Here is a 16,206-nt window from a genome sequence, read left to right on the forward strand (position 1 = left end):
GGAAGGAGGGGAGGGGAGTTTGTATTGTGGGGAGGAGGGGATGGAGAGAGTTGGAGTTTTATATGGAGAGTGAGAGGATTCTACCATGGGGATTGGGGCTGGAGGGGGAAGGAGTTGTATGTGAGGAGGAAGGGATAGAGAGTGAGGGGGTTGAATGTCAAAATGGAGAGTGAGAGGATTCTACTGTGGGGATTGGGGATGGAGAGAGTTGGGTTTGTACCGTCAAACGGGATGGAGCTTGAGGGGATTTTATGTGGAGTTGGAGAGTGATGGGGTTGTGCTGTGGGGGTTTGGAGAGTGATGGGTTGTACTGTGGGGGGTTGGAGAGTGACGGGGTTGTACCGTGGGGGGTTGGAGAGTGATGGGTTGCACTGTGGGGGGTCGGAGAGTGACGGGGTTGTACTGTGGGGGGTTGGAGAGTGATGGGTTGTACTGTGGGGAATTGGAGAGTGATGGGTTGTACTGTGGGGGTTTGGAGAGTGATGGGTTGTACTGTGGGGGGTTGGAGAGTGACGGGGTTGTACTGTGGGGGGTTGGAGAGTGATGGGTTGTACTGTGGGGAATTGGAGAGTGATGGGTTGTACTGTGGGGGGTTGGAGAGTGACGGGGTTGTACTGTGGGGGGTTGGAGAGTGATGGGTTGTGCTGTGGGGGTTTGGAGAGTGATGGGTTGTACTGTGGGGGGTTGGAGAGTGACGGGGTTGTACTGTGGGGGGTTGGAGAGTGATGGGTTGTGCTGTGGGGGTTTGGAGAGTGATGGGTTGTACTGTGGGGGGTTGGAGAGTGACGGGGTTGTACTGTGGGGGGTTGGAGAGTGATGAGTTGTACTGTGGGGGTTTGGAGAGTGATGGGTTGTACTGTGGGGGGTTGGAGAGTGACGGGGTTGTACTGTGGGGGGTTGGAGAGTGATGAGTTGTACTGTGGGGAATTGGAGAGTGATGGGTTGTACTGTGGGGGTTTGGAGAGTGATGGGTTGTACTGTGGGGGGTTGGAGAGTGATGGGTTGTACTGTGGGGGGTTGGAGAGTGATGGGTTGTACTGTGGGGGGTTGGAGAGTGATGGGTTGTACTGTGGGGTTAGAGAGTGATGGGGTTGTACTGTGGGGGGTTGGAGAGTGATGGGTCGTACTGTGAAGTTGGAGAGTGACGGGATTGTACTGTGGGGAATTGGAGAGTGACGGGGTTGCACTGTGGGGAATTGGAGAGTGACGGGGTTGTACTGTGAGGAGGGGTTTGGAGAGTGACAGGGTTGTACTGTGGGGGGGTTTGGAGAGTGACGGGGTTGTACCGTGGGGGGGGGGTTGGAGAGTGACGGGGTTGTACTGTGGGGGGGTTTGGAGAGTGACGGGGTTGTACTGTGGGGAATTGGAGAGTGATGGGTTGTACTGTGGGGGTGTTGGAGAGTGATGGGTTGTATTGTGGGGATGTTGGAGAGTGATGGGGCTGTACTGTGGAGTTGATTCGTGTCGGGGCTGTACTGTGGGGAATTGGAGAGTGACGCGGTTGTACTGTGGGGGTTTGGAGAGTGAGGGTGTCATGCTGTAGGAAGTAGGAGATTGAGAATGATGGGTTGTAGTGTAGAGACAGGGCTGATAGTTCTGTGCTCCAGCCTCCCCCTTGGCTTTCACTCACTTTGAGAGATGGAACATCTGTGTTTGTGTGTTGTCAGTGGGAGCCTGAGGAGGAGGTTGTAACTTGGAAAGATGATAGAATAAAACTGCTGTAAATTGAGTTTTGCTTTCTTTTCCAGTTTAAATACTAGCTTTCTCATGGTCCTTTAGCAGTTTTCTTGTCTCAGGTTCTCTCTGCCCCAACCCCTATTTCCGCCCCACCTCCTCTTGTTCTCTCTCTTTCCCTATTTCTCCTGTTTTTAGATCACAACCTTTTTCTCAGTCCTCTCAAATATTTTCTTTCTCACTATCTCTAAGATTTCTTTAAGTATTGTCACTGTCTAATATCTACATAGTGACAATGTCTGGACCAGAGATAGTTCTATCAGTGGAAAATTTTGATTGCCCACGCCACTGTTCAAGTGTTCACAGGTATCTCTCCCCCTCCCCACCTCTCTCCCCCCCCGAATAAATCTGCCACAAAAGCCTGAGGAAAGTAAAGATTTCTTTGCCCAGCTGATGTTTGCCATCTATCTTTTCAACTAATTCTTGTTTCTAAGTCAAGATGTCATTGATTTTATGAACCTTTTAATCCTCTTGCTGTGTTAAATTAGGTATTGCCGTTCCATTTACCTTGTGATCTGTAGCATTGAATCTCCTCCTGGAGATAGACCTTTGATTGATTATGGCTCCTGGAGATCTCATGATCCAGTCTTAGCTCCCCAGCTTTCCTTAACAAGACCAAGCAACAGCAATAGCCCACAACAGCAGCACGCCACCCTAAGAAGTTGCTCAATGCCACTCACCACTGGAATGGATTCTCTATTCCCTCCCTTCCTGTGCTTTGCCTTTGGTGCCCAGACCTGCTTCCTCTTCCCTGCAGCTTCAGTGGATGAAATCTCCTCATCTGCAATGCATTAGGTTGTGCCTTTCAGCCCACAAGGGTGGTGCTGGGTACTGATACTCCAGGTGCTTCCTGAGCAAGTACTATGTTGATGGGGGCCCACTGTGTATTGGGCAAGGTGTTAAATGGAAGCCCGGTCCAGTCGTCCAATTGTTTGACAGTGATGAGCACATTCCTGGAGCTAACAGTGCTTTTTGAGTATGTTTCTATGTATTGGATGTAAACACCACTTTGTGTATTTGAAGTCAGTAAGTTTCAAGAAGTTTATTTCCATTCAGTATTTTTCCCTCCTGTCAAAACTATTGTACTGTAAGTTCATCCCAGTTTTCCATTTCTCTCATTCCTTTTCCAGAAGCACAGAGACTCTCCTGAACTGCTGACACCAGGCCAGCCCCTCACATTCGGTCTAGTTAAGAGGCGCTCATCCGGAACTCTACAACTCCCCCCGTTGTCTTGGCGACAGTCCAGGCTCTCTGACAGCTTTTGGACGCTGAAGGAAGACTTGGGGTTGAGGATAAGTGTCCCCTTGCAAGGAGAGACATCGCCTCCGCTGACACATGGCAGCAATGCAAGGTAGGCGGGGCTGGTGGTCTAATCCTCCTGGGACCTATTGCCCATGAAATTATGGCTGTGTGTTGGGTTGAAACGTTGCAATTACTTTTGTCTTTTCTGCAAGCGTGCATGCCCGTTGGCCAAATCTATTCATGACACTATGAAGTTACAGGCTCAACTGCCAATAAGATCAGAAGTTACCTGCCTTCTCTATTTCAAAGTAATCCCACGCAGGCATGGTAGGCATACTGTAGGTTCTTCTATGCCTTCCAGAGAGGGCAGACAGCATCTGCATTTAATATCTCCTCTAAGAGGTGGCACCTCTGAAGGCATGGTACTCCTTCAATATTGCCTTAGGAGTCATCCCAGATTATGGAGTCACTTGGTCTAGTGTGCATCTCACTGAAGCACAGTCACAAAATAATGGATTTGGTGAGACAGATTATATCAGAGAGAGTGAAAGTTGTTTGGTAACTCATAAGATTAAGATTAAGAAGCAGGAATGTTTAAATTGATAAATGTTCATGGTTCAATGTCCTAGGAAGCCACACTCCACAAAGAGTGGATTGGAAATGTGCTTTACCCGGTCTTTGGATGGAATGAGTTAAGTTGATTGCATTGTGGCATTCTGTGTAGTACTGAGTATCTGGTGACGTTGGTTGGGTTGTGATGGGCTACTTTATACCAGCCCCATTGAAAACATGGATAAGATGGGTTTACGATACTTGTTTTCTTTTACTTTGATGTAATCCTCTCTGATAGGCTCTGTGCTTGCATGTGATTTCATGGGTTTAAAGCGTGAATTGAAGTGGTTGCTGGAGTTCCATCCAAAAGCCAGACCTCAGTGTGCATAATTGAAGAGGTTCCAGTTACACTTACAATTAACTTTCAACTTCTGAGTTTGAAATGAAAGTATTTAGCTCTTTATTTTCAAATTGGGATAATTTCTAGGAGTCTGGATGGACATCCATTTTTTATTTTGTTGTTGGTTGTTTTTGGAACTATCAGCAGAACAGACCACAACCTTTCCCACTCTCTCACATTGTCAGCATACTCAATTGCCATTCAAACTGCCTCTTGTCACCTTCTTCTCATTCTTTTGCCCAGGGATGCACCCTAATCCCTTGCCTCAACTTCACCACCACCTATCTTAATCTTCCTCAGTCTCACGTCCTCCAATTCAGACATCTTGCACATTTTGGATTTTTTTCACCATTGGTGGACGTGCATCAGATCCCAAGATTTGAAATTGCCACTTTAAATGTCTGGGGTCTTACCACATTTAAATTTCTACCTTTTTGTCACTGGTCGGGGGTATTTTTTTTTTGGAGTAAAAGTTTAATTAATGCAAAGCAGTTTGGGGTAGTTCTTATGCAGGTGGACGTTGTTGTGTTACTGTATTGTGTTATAATGAAATCAGCCTCTAAGAAAAGGGTTTGTTAGAGAAAAGAAAAAGAACGCTGCTTGCAATTACTGTACCCTATAGAAAGTTTATTTGTCTGATGTACCTTCAAATTTTTCATAGTCCTAACTTGTTGAAGTAGTGTAATTGTTTCACTTTCACTCCCAGATGTTTCTGGCATCTTGAAACCACAGTGAGCACAACAGTTCGGGATTGGCTTACTGCTTCTTTCTTGCCAAATATCAGTGACAAAATTCACTGCTTTTTGAACACAAACACACCTAACTAACACTATTTAAAAACTGTTTATTCTAAGTGACGAATAGCTAGCATAAGTCCATGCGACTGATGCTAGTTAGAAACTGTTTGATGGCATTCTCCTGTCCCAATTAAACGTCACAATGTCCCAAATAAACAAAGGGAATTCCGGTTATTTTCTCGATTAGTTTTTGTTCTTTAAAGGCTGTCCCAAATAAGCGGCTGTCCCAATTAACCAATGGCCCAATTTTCCAGAATCCAATGTACTGAGAATATGAATTGTAAAGAGTCTTTGAAAATGAGTCTGTAGATCACAGATTTGGCCCAGGGTAGTGGTGATTGAAGAAATCCATGCAGGTTCGAAAGCCTAATGGTTGTATGATAATAACTGTTCTTGAACCTGGTGGTGTGAGACCCAATGCTTCTATACATCCTGCCTGATGATAGTCGTGAGATGAGGGACAGGATTGTGGGGGTCTTTAATGATGGATTTCTGGGTGTTTTCATATCAGGCCATATTGCAGCCAATTAGGATACTCTCCACTGTGCATCTATAGAAATTTGTCAAAGGTTTTGGTGACATTCTGGATCTATGCAAACTTCTGAGGAAGTAGAAGAGCTGCCATGCATTCTTTGTCAGGGCATATATACCCTAGTCCCAGGTAGATCTTCTGATATATTAATACCAAGGAACTTAAAGCTACTGATCCTGTCCACCTCCATTCCCCTAATGAGGACTGGCTCAAAGACTGCGGGCTTCTTCCTCCTGCTGTCGATAATCAGCTCTTTGGTTTTGCTGTTAGTGTGTGAGAAGGTGTTCTTGTGACACCATGACCAGATTTTCAATCTCCCTCCTATATGCTGATTTGTCACCACCTCTGATTTGGCCATCAGCAATGGTGCCATTAGTGAACTTAAACACAGCATTAGAACTGTACATTGCCACAAGATCTGAGGTATGAAATGAATAGAGCAGGGGGCTGAGCACACAGGCTTGTGGTGCACCTGTGCTGATGGTGAGTGTGGAGGAGATGTTGCTGCCAATCTGTACTGGGGTCTACAAGTGAGGAAATCAAGGACCCAGTTGCACAGGGAGATATTGAGACCCAAGTCTTGGAACTTATTGATTAGATTTGAGGGGATGGTTGTATTGAATGCTGAACTGTAGTCAATAAAGAGCTTCTTGATGTATGCATTTTCATTATCCAGATGTTTCGGAGCTGAGTGAAGACCCAACAAAATGGTATTTGCTGTTAACCTGTTGTGACAGTAGGCAAATAGATCACTCCTCATTTTGGATGAGGTCAGCTGCGCTGTTTATGGATGAGATACGTGTTCACATTCACATTTAATTCCATTACCAGTGAACATGTACCTAATCCATAAAGAGGGCAATTCTGAGGTCTTATGGTCACACTTTCAGGGGCTAAGGGGAACTTGAAAAGTAACCCCTTGAACGTAGTTGTCTCTGGATACAGGCCCCCAACAATAGAAGTAGAAAGAACACCAAGATCAACTAAGAAGATGTGGTTTAAGGGATGATGCAAGGGTGAGGACTTTGGACTCTTGGAGCATTAGGTCTGGTTCTGGGACAGGATGTACCAATTCAAAAAAAGATGGGTCGCTCTGCAAAGAAAATTGTAGGCAATATCCTTGCAGGGAGACTCACTAGAATGGTCGGTAGAGTTTAAGCTAAATACTCAGCAGGATAGATGTAAGTATTTCAGAGCAGTGACGAGGGATGAAGTGAACAAAGAGTCAGAGTAAAAGGGAAATAACACAATGACAATTTTTGAATATTTCCCATGAATGCAAACAATCATTTACTGTTCATTTGTACCCATAAAAGTCTCCCTTAATAACACAGATCTTTTTATGAATGGAGACGATTTCTAGCCCTCTGCTGAATTTCAACATGGTGAATGCTATGTTTCCAGGAAGTATGGATGACTTCTTCATTTTAAGTAAACCTATGCTGCCAGACAGCCAGCACTGTCTGGAGAGTGGTTCCTGGGAACAGTGATCTCTTGCCATTTCCCTGAATCTCATTTCAGTGCCCTCTCCAACCACATGAAAGCTGTGCAAATACCACAATTGCAGTGGAAAGTGCCATGGGTTTCCTGGTGATGAGATTTCATTTCCTGTATTATTCTGCATTCATGCAAAGCAAATGTTCGTACTTCAAAAATTGTGTGCTGAGTATTGCACCCCTGTGTCAGTCAAAGGCAGCTACGGCTGCAAAAGGAAGAGCAAGAAGGCCACAGAGCCTGGAGAATAGAAGGCTGAAGGAAATGCCCTGATTCAGCATCTATAACTTGTCTCCCAGCTGAGCGGGGTGGGCAGGCATTATCCTCATGGAAATGAAGGGCTTCCAAAGAGAGAGAATTTTCATTAGGAGCATTGACCCCCAACACAAGACAGCCTCTTAATTTCAAAGTAGTATGGAGCGTTCAACTGATGCATAATGTTGTTTTGTATTGCTCCGTACATATGGACTAGCACTCAATTCCCTAACCCTGTCACCAGGTTTGAATATGGCCCAAGGGTGGAGTGAGAGACACTGAAGCCGGTCGATAGTTCACCAACTTTAATGCAAACAGTGTTAAAGGGAAGAGAAAACAATAGATGCTGGGCCAAACAAGGCCGTTAACTAAAACTCTCAAATGGAAAACGAAGCCGACACTGCGGCTGAAAAGAACAACTGAGAATAAGATGAATATCGCCAGTGTTCAGAGTCACTCAACAGTCCAGTTTCTCAAGCAAGACAGAACACAGAACACAGGCAGCGAAGTGTTGCTGTGTCCAAGTCTCGACAAATACTATGACGGAATGAATGGAGTTAAATACTATCACATTGAAATAATAAGTAACTGACACGTGTGTATTCATGAGCGCAATTGCCGTAATCTGCTGTGCTGCCAAACCCGTGGTTGTGAAAAACCCTATAATGTCAATGTCTGAAATTAAGTAATCAGCTCCTGATGAGTGACACTTGCCATAATAAATAATGTAATAAATAACGTAATAAATAAATCTCTGCACAAATACATTTTCTTTGAATCTGCTCTATTCTGCAGCTCAAAGTCAAAACAAATTTATTATTGAAATATGTATATATCACCAAATACTACCCTGAGATTCATTTTCTTGCAGGATTTTGCAGTAGAACAAAGAACTACAATAGAATCAATGAAAAATTACACACAAAGACTGGCAAACAGCCAATGTGCAAAAGAAGACAAACTGAGCAAATGCAAAAAAATACAAACAATAATAATAATTAATTAATAAGAAAATAAATAATACTAAGAACATGAATTGTAAACCCCTTGAAAGTGAGTTCATTGGTTGTGGAATCAATTCATTGTTGAAGTGAGTGAAGATATCCACATTGGTTTAGGGGCTTGCTGGATGAAGGGTAAGAACTCTTCCAGAACCTGGTGGCATTGGACCTAAGGCTCCTATACCTCTTTCGCTTTGGCAGCAGTGAGAAGAGAGCAAAGTCCGAATATTGCTCACAATTTTGAAGCCTTGGAACTGCTGCTGAATACCAGTAGTGGTCATTTGAATTAGTAGCCACAGCAGTATAGAGAAATGAGCACAACAAGTACAAGGAAGATCGAACATTTCTATAGGAACAGGGAAATTGAATACGAGACTTGGCTCTCTCCTGAAGGAGCAAAGATGTATTTTCTCCTTCACTTTACCGTGTGGACAGAGAAGAAGCATGAAGGCAGCAGCCACTGGATGCCTGGAACTTGGGTTTTATCCACCAGTCAGCTGGAAACAGTGGTGGAGCAGTCAAAGCACTAGGGCTCAATGAGGTGATGTCTTGGCACATCAGAGATTGGTGAAACCCAATTATAGCCCAGTGAGTTGCACTCTTATCTCTACTGTATAGAGGAGACCAAACACAGACTGGGAAACCATTCAGTCTCCAACAGTGATTCTGAACTTTTTAAATTCCCCACCACACTTCCAATCCTTAAACTCTCCATTGATGGAGGAATGCTACCTTATCTATTGACTTAACGTTGACTTGACCTCAGCACCGAATTCCAAGTACACCTTCTCTTGTATTATCTTAATTACTCATTTTTCAGGCTGCAGTTTATTGCCTACCCCCAATTGCACTTGAGAAAATGACACTGCACAGCCTTCTTGAACCCCTATAATCCTTTTGGTGAAACTGCTCCTCAGTGCCTTTGGGTTGGAAATTTAAGAGATCAGACTCGATGACTGTGAAGGAATGGATATATATTATCACGTCAGGATGGGATTTGAATTGGGGGGTGAGGGGTAACGTGGTGAGTGGAGTTGCCACGTGGTTGTAGTCTTTGTTCCTCTTTGTTGCAAATATTGTAGAGGTGGTTATGACCTACTCAAGTATTTGGAGTGCATTTCATTGATAATATATGTTGCAGTAACTGTGTGTGTGTGTGTCATGGATGGGGCGCCAATCAAGCCAATTGCATGCTCTTCATGAAATATCAACCTTTTTGAATTCTGTTTCTTTATTTCCCTTACCCTCCACCTTTGACCTTGCACAACAATGACTTTTGATATTTATCCTCTCCTGTCATCTTGTTTTGTCTTTTTAAAAGTTCATTTGAGTTATAAAAATGGCGGACAGTGCTGACAAGGCCAGTATTTGTAACCCATTCATTATTCCCTTGATCTGTCTACATTTGGAGTCATAATTAGACTCAAATCAGGTAAAGGCAGCAATATTGCTTCCCTGAAAAGGATTAGAGAAACAAATGAGGTTTAAAATTAAGCTCGTAGTCATCATTACCGGGGGAAAGATTACCGACTGGATTGAATTTGATTTTAGTCTATTCTGTCACTGTAGTGAGACTTGAACTTGTGCCTCAGGGCTATAGTTTGCTTTGTCCACCTCCATACTTGTCTAAAACTAATAACACTGCTAGGAAAGCAGCACCCATCACCAGAGATCGCTACCACTCATGTTGTGCTCTGTTCTCGCTGCTGCCATCAAGTAGAAGGTGCAAGGGCTTTGGGGTTCACACCACCAGGTTCAAATATAGTTACTATCCCTCCCACATCAGGCTCTTGAACAAACGGGGATAACTGCACTCACCTGCTCATCCACTGAGATGTTGCACAACTAATGATCTCACTTTAAGGACTCTTTATCTTGTCTCGTTTTCTCATTATTTATTGCTATTTATTTACTGTTGCAGTTATTGTCTTCTGCACTCTAGTTGATCTATTCTATAGATTTCCTGAATTTGCCCACAGGAAAATGAATCTCAGGGTTATATAAGGTGACATATATGTAATTTGATAATAAATGCACTTTCAACTTTTGAACTTGGGCCCATTTTCTGCACCAGAACATGATTCAAAGGAGTTAACTTTCTTCCCCTTCACAGTTGCCAGACTATTTCTTTTATCGCACAATCTTATTCCTGAAAGTAAGCATTTGGAGGGCACTTACCTGCTGAATTCGCAGAAGGTGACGGCAGGTGTTTCAACATTAATAAATATTGAAGTTCTCTCCTAATCACTTTCAAACACATGGGGAATCTGAAGGTTATTTCATTTTATTTAATTAGTTCTTTTTGTTTTGTTAACTCACAGGTTTGCTGACTGACAAAGCTACTGTTCATACAGTTATGTACTTATGTGATTTACTGGATTCTTTTGCCTCATTTACCCGAGGTTGATTTTAATGGTATGTAAACAGCACAGCCCAATAAAGGTTTATTGAGGACAAAGGTATCTGAACAGCCGAGGATGAACAGTGATACTGTGCTGTGGAGAGGGTGGGGAGGTGAAGAAAGAGGAGCTGATGGTGGGTTGAATAAGGAGGCACAGAAAAAGTGGAAGGGGGCAAAGTGGTGGTAAAAAGGGAGGTGCAGATTCAGATCTCTTCCAAATCCCACTGTGCACTTTATCAACACAGGTGTAGGTCTGAAATGAGCAGAAAGTAAACCTATCAGAGGGGACACACACACACACACACACACACACACACAGACACACACACACACACAATATATCCTTGAAAATATGAGAAAAGATTTGCTGGACTCAAAGAAAATATCTTGAATCATGTTTGTGTAGAGAATAAAGTCACATTAATTGGAGAAAACAGATCACTTTCATTAAGCACGGAATTAAGTTGGATAAAGCCTTTGCTTAGAAATCATACCACACAAATGCAACATCTATTTCCTTTATTAGACCACATCAAAGAAATTGACAATGTTATTAACTAATTGCCTGATGTGATTGGATGGAGGGTTTGCTGTCATAGGCTCCAATCAAACCCATGAAGCAGACCCAAAGTAGGAACTTAGACCGAACTATTCTATCGTCACTGAATAGTGAAGAGCACCAAGAGCAGAAAGAAGAAATGGGAACTTGGCTGAAGGGGATAAGGCATGGAGGCAGGCAACAGGAGCCAGAGGAAGATTTGATCAGGGAGGTAGCATCCAAGGAAGAGGATAGGGATCCAGAGAGTGAGAAGCAGTGAGGATAGGATTGTCTGGTAGAGCAAAGGACAAAAGGATGAGACCTAGAATAGGAAGGGTGAATGATCCAGGAGGGGTTCTTGCATAGTGAGTTTGCAGATTTAGGGTGTGGTAACTCCACAGTGAGACTCACTTGTGGATGTGAGCACTGATGGACCGGTAGTTGTTGAAGCTCAGGAAGGACGTGGATGAGAACAGCACGCTATGCATTTTTCTGTGTGCTCTCAGCATTGGAACCATTAAAAGCTGTTCAGTTTCCTTGTACTCACCTGTGTTGTCACAACAAATTGTTAGTGCTGCTGGTGGAACTATCAAAGTTGAAGTTAAAAATAGATTTTATTATGAAAGTTACCAAATACTACCCTGCAGCATTCACAGTAGAACAGAGAAATACAATGGAATTAATGAAAAGCTACACACAAAGGAGGACAAGCAACCAACGTGCAAAAGAAAACAAACTGTGCAATTAATAAAAATAATGTATAATACTGAGAACATGAGTTGAAGAGTGTTTGAAAGTGAGTTCATGGGTTGTGGAATCAGTTCAGAGTTGAGGTAAGATTATCCATGTTGGTTCAGAAGCCTGATGCTTGAAGGGTAAATAACTGTTCCTGAACCTGGTGGTATGGGACATGTGGGCACTTCCTCCCCTATGACAAAAGCAGTAAGATAGCATTGCCTAGATGATGAGTGTCCTTGATGATGGATGCTGCTTCCTCGTGGCACTGTTCCTCGTAGATATGCTCAATGGCAGAAGGGCTTTGCCTGTGATGGACTACATAGAAGCAGGAGACCTTTCTCCCCTCAACCAATTAGCTGGACCATGGCTAATTATGGTAATATCATCTGCCTGCCTTGCTTGCTATAATATAACCCCACGCTTGGAAGATTTTAGCCATTATCATTTTGAGATTTTCGTTTGACTCTTCTCTCAGGCCAAAAAATAATCTCTATTGCTCATCGTCTCTTAATCCACACTTTACATAGAAACATAGAAAGCCTACAGCACAATATAGGCCCTTCGGCCCACAAAGTTGTGCCGAACATGTCCCTACCTTAGAAATTACTTGGCTTACCTATAGCCCTCTATTTTACTAAGCTCCATGTACCTATCTAAAAGTCTCTTAAAAGACCCTATCTTAACTGCCTCCACCACCATTGCTGGCAGCCCATTCCACATACTCACCACTCTCTGAATAAAAAACTTACCCCTGACATCTCCCCTGTACTTACTCCTCAGCACCTTAAACCTGTGTCTTCTTGTGGCAACCATTTCAGCCCTGGGAAAAAGACTCTGACTATCCACACAAAGAAGACTGGAATATTCAGATAAATTCTGTGTGGGCTTATCTGACTGACCAGTTTAGTGCTTTTAAATAATGGTAGAATGTATCAAATACTTTGAATTCAAACTTAATTTTAAAAATTCAATAACTGAAACTTGTCTGCCTTGGCATGAGTGTGCATAATGCAGAATCGTTGTCTTTAATCAAGTATTGCAGCATTGTCAGTATGTATAGGAAAGTCTGCAGAAGGGCCATAATGATCTCGCTCAGCGATGATTTAATACTTCTGGGAAAAGTTGCCTGTTTAAGTAAATACAGATTCTGACACAAATATCAATAATTTCCCCACTTGTGGATTAATTCCAGTAACACTTGCCGCATTGCACATTTCTGAGTGATTACTAATAAAAATTGTATTTGTGTGGGACCTTTAACAATGTTAAATGCCCCCTAATGCTGGAAAGCTGCTGCCTACAAACAACATTTGACAATGAACTAGATATTAGGGTATGTTAGGATATTAGGGTAAACTAAGTGTAAAGCATTGTCTCAAAGGCAGAGAGTTTTAGGTAGGGAATTCAATGCTTAACATGGCCAACAATGATAAAATGATTTGTGAAAAAAAAACAACTAGAAGACCAAGATTGAGTAAGTAGAGAGATCGGTGTTTCATGGGATTGGAAATGGTTACAAAATAGAGGATGGAGTGAATATGAAATCAAGAATGAGAATTTAAAAGTATGCATTACTACACCAGTCGATTATTGGGTACAGGATGTGGTGGATAATTTAGGATATGGACAGCTGGGGGGGGGGGGGGCTAATTTTAAAAAAAACTGTAGATACTGAAAATCTGAAGTAAAAACAAAAATAAGTGTTGGAAGCAGCAAATGTGGGGAAGGATGGACAGAAGGAAGAGAATATCTCTGATAGACTGAGTTCAAATGTATTAATAGGAGAAGTCAAAAGCACATTATGTCAAGTAGCAGATGAAGGTGGACGTAGAAAACATGGGTCTGAACTTCGCTGTTACAAATAGCTGGAGGTGATCTAAAATTGCAACATCTAGCAATAATCTTAATGAAGATCTGGTATTTATAGATAGAAATTAATGTGGAGAGAAAGCTATAGTTTAATTAACAGCTTAAATTAATTTAGTCATGAAAAAAACAATAGTGCAAAGCCTTTAGCTTAAAATGATGAACACCTTTAATTTGTTATATTGTCACATCTGACTGAATATCAACCTCTTCAGATAGAGACAGAAGAAGCAATAGCAAGTACAGCCGAGACAAACTGACATTGATGTGGGAAAGCAATGACATTAGTATTGTCACCAAGGTTCTGTCTCTTTGGAAGTATCGTCATGAAGGCACCCTAAATGTGCTCCTACCTCTGTTGTAACTGGAAAGGAGTGACTGAGTTCTTTGGAAACAATTATTCCAATACCCTACCCCCAGCCATTTGGGCTTGTAAACTTGAGCTGAATCAAAATTCTCCTGTCCCATATCATAATTTACCATAATCAAACTATCACCTCATTTGCCTTTTGACAACTAAAGCTCAATTTTATAATTCACTTGTTTTTTTATCTCTCCCTGACCTATGACTTCTCTATTATTTTCACCTGTGCTCTTTCCTACTTCTCTTTTATTTTCCTGGGTGTCCAACTGATTCTGTGCTTACATTCATACTAGGGGAACAAGATAAGTCCTACCCGACAAAATCTCATTTTCATTCATTTAATCTTTGAATCAGGGCATCCTTAAAACCTCTTGTGCATCAATCTGTTCAATCTGCTCAGTATGAAACACTGCCAGTTAGCTGGCTTTTATACAGATATAAGTCGGTTTATTTTTTCTGACGTTTTGATTTATTGCCAAGTTATTTTTTTCCAAAAGAAATTTTCCATCATTTTATTATTAGCTGCATCTTTGACCCTCAGTTTTCCTCACTGAATGCTCCTGGGATCCATGTTTTATGTTACCTATTCCAGTAGCCCCACACCAGTGATAGTAACTGCCAGCTGGCTATTTATACAGTATATTAATCCTCCACTACCATGCTGGGGTGTTTTTTTTAAGATTTCTGGTGTGTGATAAATGAATGGGAGCATGAGCTGATTCCTCCCTGGTCGCTCAGCCCTCAAACTGAAGCCTACTTAGGACATCAGCTTCCATAGATTTAAATGGTAGTTCAAGAAAATAAAAGCTCTCAGAGGTTCAGTGTGTAATTGACTTTGTATTCATACAGTGAAATTATAGGACTACTCAGGTTCCGGTTCTATCCCTTCCTTGTTAGGTTGACCATATCTCTAGTCTGTGCTTCCCCAGCAGTAAAGCTGTCATGCTCAACTTGCAGTGACCATTGTCAGCATTCTCCAAATCCAGAACCTCTCCCTTCAACCCAGTCAAGAGCAACAGTGCAGATGAAACTACCTCTGGTAGATTGCCCTCCAAGTCACATACATGGAAATATATTGTCTTTCCTTTATGGTTGCCTCATCCATATCCTAAAACTCTGTCCCTACATCACTTTGGAAGCACCTTCCCAGGAGGACTTTGCTCATCACCACCTTCTGAGAGGTGATTAGGGATAGACAATAAACACCTCTCCTTTGACCCCTTCATCCCATGAATGAATGCCACAAATACCCACTGCCCCCAAATAAGTCATTTATGGCATCTTTTCCTTCTGTTCAAAATCCAAAACATTATTTTTGAATGAGAATATAGTCACATAGAACTTTGATGGAAGACTATTTCTTTATCTATTTAATCTTTATTTGTATATTCGTGGGTGGAGCATAGCTAGATGTGATTTAGAGAGTGTCAGTTCTGTGTTTCAATCAATGGATCAATTGCCAGATTCCACGAATCGGGTTTGAAGCTTAACTCCTGATGTATTTATCTCACTGTGCGTGTCTGAGAAAGTCAGTATCAGTAATTGTGCTCTGCGCGCCCCTGTTCCTGGATCCTCGTACGAAGACTCCTTTGTGGAGTGTTGAGATCGTGGCAACAACTTGATCAATCCCGACTCTGGTTTAGTGTTGCGTTTGGCGGATGAAAATCACACGGAAGAGAGTATATCTTCCCTGCGGTCCAGGACGTCGGGGCTCTTGGTAATCGCTCAACGGGCTGCGGATTATTTATTATTTGAAATTGCACGGCTCGTTCCAACTTCAATCCGATTGAAGCAGAGTACCTTCGGGGTGCTTCGAATTCAAGCCTGTTGCAGATCTGAGCAGCGCCGAACCTTTGCTGCGGAACAGACAATCCTCGCCCAATCCCAACCCCTCCACACCAAATGCGAGGATAAAAATGTGTCAGTTTGAATACAAAAAGCTATAGAGACCCAAAAATCCTTGTTGATATTGTAAATACTCCGTATTCCAGTTTAAAAAGTTTTATTTAACTTTGGCTAAGATTTAAAACGGGATATTTAAAGATTTTTGTTTCTAAAATTTGATCTTTGGAACCATTGATTAGGTCTGATAGACTAAAATCCGTAAATTACTTCCGTCAATAATTCACTAATGCTTTAAAAATATTCATTAGATGCGATCGGCTTCCAAATCTTTTAATAGATGGCTTGAGTACGTATTCGGTTTAGTCATACAGACCTGTGTGTGTGTGTGTTTTTTTTTAATCTGGGTGTCGCTTCCATGGAGATATGTTGGTTTGTCTAAAATTTAAT

The 16,206-nt window shown here is 42.3% G+C and overlaps 1 protein-coding gene across 6 annotated transcripts in view; it reads left to right on the forward strand.

Annotated features, from left to right (window-relative positions):
* Positions 1-16,206, forward strand: part of LOC132406148 (cAMP-specific 3',5'-cyclic phosphodiesterase 4C-like) — a 283,893-nt gene that overhangs the window by 57,473 nt on the left and 210,214 nt on the right. For 4 of the 6 annotated variants that reach the window (XM_059991405.1, XM_059991406.1, XM_059991410.1 and 1 more), the window contains exons 1-2: positions 1,347-2,756; positions 2,837-3,085. In XM_059991405.1, the coding sequence (XP_059847388.1) occupies positions 2,713-2,756; positions 2,837-3,085 (293 nt within the window). In that variant the 5' untranslated portion in view covers positions 1,347-2,712. Of the gene's footprint in view, positions 1-1,346; positions 2,761-2,836; positions 3,086-16,206 lie in introns of those variants that run through there. The other 2 variants (XM_059991407.1, XM_059991408.1) reach the window with 2 other exon arrangements.

This window comes from Hypanus sabinus, chromosome 16 (assembly GCF_030144855.1).
Source record: "Hypanus sabinus isolate sHypSab1 chromosome 16, sHypSab1.hap1, whole genome shotgun sequence".
Classification (NCBI taxonomy): Eukaryota; Metazoa; Chordata; class Chondrichthyes; order Myliobatiformes; family Dasyatidae; genus Hypanus; species Hypanus sabinus.